We start from the raw sequence: 5,023 nt of genomic DNA, 5'->3' as shown, positions 1-5,023 counted from the left end.
TATTATTATCATTATTATTATTATTATTATTTTATCACCACTACTCGTATTATGATTATTGTTATCATTAGTATTATTTGTTTTCAGTTTACCTAGATTTTGTTCTCGAACTCAAAGTTCGAACGGAAGAACCTGAATTGTCAGCTATTCTAACCATATGTTTTGGGGGGTTGTGTTTTATCCACAGACGACCGAACCCTCAGAAATTCTTTTCCATGAAGACTTTGAGGACCCCTCAAAGTGGCAGCAGAGACAGCAACACCCCTCGCTCCAGCATGGCGGCCGCTCGCTCCTCCGTGGAAGTATGACAACCAATGGATCATCATCATAGTTCTTGTTAGGAATGACACAACTGGTTTATCTGCGGTGTGGATGATGACTACTAAGCGGAAGAAGACAATCTTGTTGAAGCCACGCGAAAACTGGTCCAGTCTGAGATTTATAAACTTCAAAACAGCACCGTATTTTGTTGCTTAGGTTTAGAAAACACTACTATTCGAAATGGATTTTATACCTTAAATATGAATACAAGAATTAATAGAAATTATCAAAGATGTTTGTCGTTCAGGTTTTTAAAAAATCTACTTGAAGTAATAGAATTATTTGATGAAATACAACAGACAAATCATTGGTTGGGATATAGTACACTGTTTTCTGTATTACTCTATTATTGTACCTTTAAATAGTATATGCAGAGTGCGATAAAAGTAGGAAAAACAAATCATCGGCAGTATTTGCTAAATCTCTTATTTCCAGTCTGAGAAATGCCTACAACAAAGAAAAGGGAGGGAGGGAGAGTAGGCTGCGTTATGAAATCAGGAAGTGCTCCACAGCGCTTAACTTCACGACGGTTCACAGGTTCCACGCTCATAACTCTCACTGTTGAAGATTGATGACGTATGCTGGTAATGAATGTTTTAAAGAGCGCAGGTGTTAAATCTAAGTTGAATGAGGAGGTTTTTAGTTTTTGTTTTTGTTTTTATTTTTTTAATTCATAAAGAATCAATCATTGGTGTGATGTGTTTGTCGAATTGTTCAAACAGAAATGAATCGCTTTACCAAAAGTTGCCTTGGGAGTACATGTATACATGTACTTGCTTTCGTGTGTCTTTCATTATGCTCTGCGGTCATGCTGTTGTTTCCAGATATAGAAGTTTCAAACATCGTTCTAACCTTGGCTCGGGAAGTGCTTCAACAGTTAACGATGCCAATGATTAATGTTTGAAGATGCAAATAGCATTTGGACTTAAAGCATGCACCGATACCTGAAATACGTAGTACCAAAACAGGAGCAGAATGTAAGAGCAGAACTCTACAGAAGAATGTCGCACACCTCCAGAGTTTTCACTAGCACTCCTCTTCCGAGATCGGCAAAGAATTACTGAAAGTATGCCCAGAAAAATCTTACAAATCGTCTCTGCTCATCAGTACACGTGAACGGGCCTCAGTGTTTCAGTAATAATAATAATATGTGCCAACTTAAAGCTAAATATAATCTTTATGTTTAACTAGAAAAATAAGACACAGAGGCCGGCTTGTGAGACTAAGACAATGTATTTGCATAACTGTTAGCAGTCGTCTGAATTCGATCGAATTATATTATTATGTCTCAACTAGCCTTCTCTCTCTCTCTCTCTCTCTCTCTCTCTCTCTCTCTCTCTCTCTCTCTCTCCCTCTTTCTCTCTCTCTCTCGCTCTCCAGTTGTGTCTATGTGATTAAGCTTACAGGGTGTGGAACAGTTGAGATGCACAATATATCTTAATATATTATATTTATAAGTATGTGCACACTACCCACATCTTTGCAAGAAGGTACAATGCACTTATTTCAATTCAAGGACAGTTGCCTGCTAAGTGCTCTGCATCAACGCGTTTACCCTGAAGCTATTGTGAGAATGCGTTCTGTTTGAATTTATCACACTTGAGGTGAAAGCGAATAGAGACGGCTCAAACGTGATTCAAGTGTGAAAATTGTGAAGTGCGCGGTACACGACATGGACAGAATATCGGCATAGTTTGAAGTGTAATGAAGTACACATTAAACAGTGTAGTATGTTCCTTCTGTTATCCTCTTTCAGCCAAGGCATAGCGATGGTATTTACGCTGAAAACGACTGACGTTTGTAATAAATGCTCAAGTCGTTTAGTTAATAAGACCCTAGGGTTTTTACAAACATATCCTCCATTTCCGGATGTAATATTGGCTGCATCGTTTCGCGTGCTTCAATTCCAAGTACGCATTCTGTTGCACTTGTACTTTTTATCTCTATCTTGCCAAAGTACACTGTCAACACTTGCTTCATTAAATTTATACCTAATTGAAAAAAAAATGAAATTTTCACTTAAAAATGCCAATTACCTGAATTCTTCCTGTCTGTTATTTCGTTAGCCTTCCATCAGAACTTTTTGTATTCTAAAGTTAAAATTGTATAGATTCCAATCCTAAGCCACTTTAAAGAACTCATTCTTACAATGATTATAAATGTCATTTCTGATAATAATAATCGAACAAATTTCGGCTTTCTTAATGTAACAAAAATAAGCTAGTCAAATCCTAACCTTTTCATGGATACTATGTGAGTGTCGCTCTATTTCTGCTGTTTTACAATAACCAGTTTGTTCTGATTTAGGTGCGTATGAGTACGAGTGTTGGAGAGAAAGTGTGCCTGAAGCAGAGACAGAGAGGCAAGGAGGCAGTTATAATGAGAACTGATGTATACACCTGCTTAAGCAAACGAAATTGTACAGGCATGTTATTTTGTTTTATGATTGGAATGTATGTGGGGAGAGAGAGAGAGAGAGAGAGAGAGAGAGAGAGAGAGAGAGAGAGAGAGAGAGAGAGAGAGAGAGAGCGAGAGAGCGCGAGAGAGTGAGAGAGAGAGAGAAGATGTGGACGAATAGACAGAAAATATGAAGTGAGATGTTTTGATATAAATTAATAAGTGTGTTGTGTTGTAAATTTGTTGTTTGCTTCTTATGATAGTTTTTGTGTCATGATCGGTATAAAGAGAAAAATTATTGGCAAAAAAAGAATAAGACATTGCTGATCTTTCGCCTTGCATCTTGGTTTGGTGTAAAGTTTGCTGTAGTTCACGCTTAATCATCTTTTTTTAATGGCATTTCTAGCTTTGACATGCGTACTTTTCAACTTCTTTTTGATATGCTTATACTTCGTTAATCAAGTTATTAAATTAAAAACCGCATGATAAAAACCTGTGAGAGATATATGGTGTGAGAGTGTACTTTGTGTAAATGGTTTCAAATATGTGCGTCTTCTTTCCTCTATTAAAGCCCATCCTGATATTCATGGACTGCAGTAGTTCTCATGTAGCCCCATTGAGCTACTTACAGACGAAAGCTCATGCTGTTCCTGTGTTCCTCATTTTCTAAAATAAAAAACTGTTCCAATGTGCATTTTGAGAGGCCTTTACAAGACATCGGTTTCTTTATGAATACTTCACTATTTCAGAATTACAAAGTTCTATCTGTTCAACACCTAGCTTGGAAAAATTTGACGTAAATGCTTTTGGGTTTCACAATACGTCAAGCTTTTTCGAATGCACAACTCCAAATATTTTTGCGATTTTGACGGAGCAGATGGAACATTTGCTTTCTGGCCTCTAGATCTTAAGAACTCACAACGGTCAAAAATATCAGACAGAACTTTGTAATTCTAAGATAGCAACTTTTCAGAGTGATGATAGATTTACACATATGCCTGTACTTTAAACATAAACTGGACATTTTGCATGAATATGTTTCTCAATATGTTTGTACTTATCACTAGATGTCTAACTGGCTCCACAGTTCGTTCAATTAGATCATCCACATTTAAATGGCTGCACGTGTGAAATAGTGTCATGCTTGGGTGCGCTGAACCCACTGAAACCTTGCAAACAAAAATTAAACCTAAATCATTCTCTGCTTTGCTACATAATTACTCATCTGGTTGGACAGAGCTTTTTTATTGAAACTATCTGTTCTATTACCGCGTGAGTACGAGTACGCTGAGGACAGCAGACCCTCAAAGATTCTGCTCTAAGACAATAAGTACCTCTTAAAAATCTTATTAGAAACTTTAGATTCAGTTGCACTTGGGATCAACTTCATGTCTCAAAATTTACTTCGAAATCGTATGACTTATATGCCCACAATCTTTCTTCTATTTAGAGCTTGGGCATTATTTTATTTCTAAAGAAAAGAAAATAAGATTTATTCTACTGTACACTGAATAGGTAAAAGCTAGCGCTCAGTCAGATCTCAAACCACAGGAACTCAGATTTTAAATGCTATGTCTTTTGTCTTTTGCTACCCTGCCTACATGAATGCCAGTATTGAGTCGAGAATGAAATGTGGTATATTTCCGCCTTGGTCCAATTTTGCGTGGGACATGCCAGTGCCATTTTCTTATAACTTGTACATTATATTTGTATTTTCTATCATCAAATGTTTATTAATTAAAAACATGTACACCCCGAATTTGGACGTGGTCTATTCCTCGGTCTTTCATGTGTTTCTTGTGTTATGTTCCGTGTTATATCAGAGATGTAGGACTGTTCGGAGGGGTTCGTTAGTCCAGAGATACGGTGCTCACCTCATCTCTCTTTCCATCGTTCTACTTCTAAGATCGGTATCTTGAAAAGGCTTGAGTTTTCAATCAGTTATTCATATCATTCTCCTAGTGTAGGGGGAATCGAGTGCGGTAGAATAGGTGGAATGTACAGGTTCATTTGTGTTTCTGTTGAAGCAGTTGGCGTTGTTAAGCGTTTTGTAGTGCTTTACCATCGCATTTCATCATCATCATCATCATCATCATCATCATCATCATCATCACCATCATCATCATCATCATCATCATCATCATCACCATCATCATCATCATCATCATCCAGTGCCAGATCTGCGACAGACATCGGCGATCATGGTTTTCCATTCATTCCTTTGCTCGGATGCTCTCAAAAAAGCTACGTTTCCCTGATCTTTCCCTGTTACCCATTTGTTTAGGTTGCCTAAGTATGTTGTTCT

The 5,023-nt window shown here is 37.3% G+C and overlaps 1 protein-coding gene across 1 annotated transcript in view; it reads left to right on the top strand.

Moving 5' to 3' along the window:
• The window catches only part of LOC101850786 (serine-rich adhesin for platelets), a 37,474-nt gene extending 35,854 nt beyond the window's left edge, over positions 1 to 1,620 (top strand). Inside the window, exon 7 of the mRNA XM_005093931.2 lies at positions 188 to 1,620. Within this exon, the coding sequence (XP_005093988.1) occupies positions 188 to 308 (121 nt within the window). The 3' untranslated portion in view covers positions 309 to 1,620. The remainder of the gene's footprint in view (positions 1 to 187) is intronic.
• Positions 1,621 to 5,023: the final 3,403 nt, after the last annotated feature.

Source organism: Aplysia californica, unplaced genomic scaffold (genome assembly GCF_000002075.1).
Source record: "Aplysia californica isolate F4 #8 unplaced genomic scaffold, AplCal3.0 scaffold00072, whole genome shotgun sequence".
Lineage (NCBI taxonomy): Eukaryota > Metazoa > Mollusca > Gastropoda > Aplysiida > Aplysiidae > Aplysia > Aplysia californica.
The sequence above is the reverse complement of the archived record's forward strand: the minus strand, read 5'-3'. Positions and strand labels throughout refer to the sequence as shown.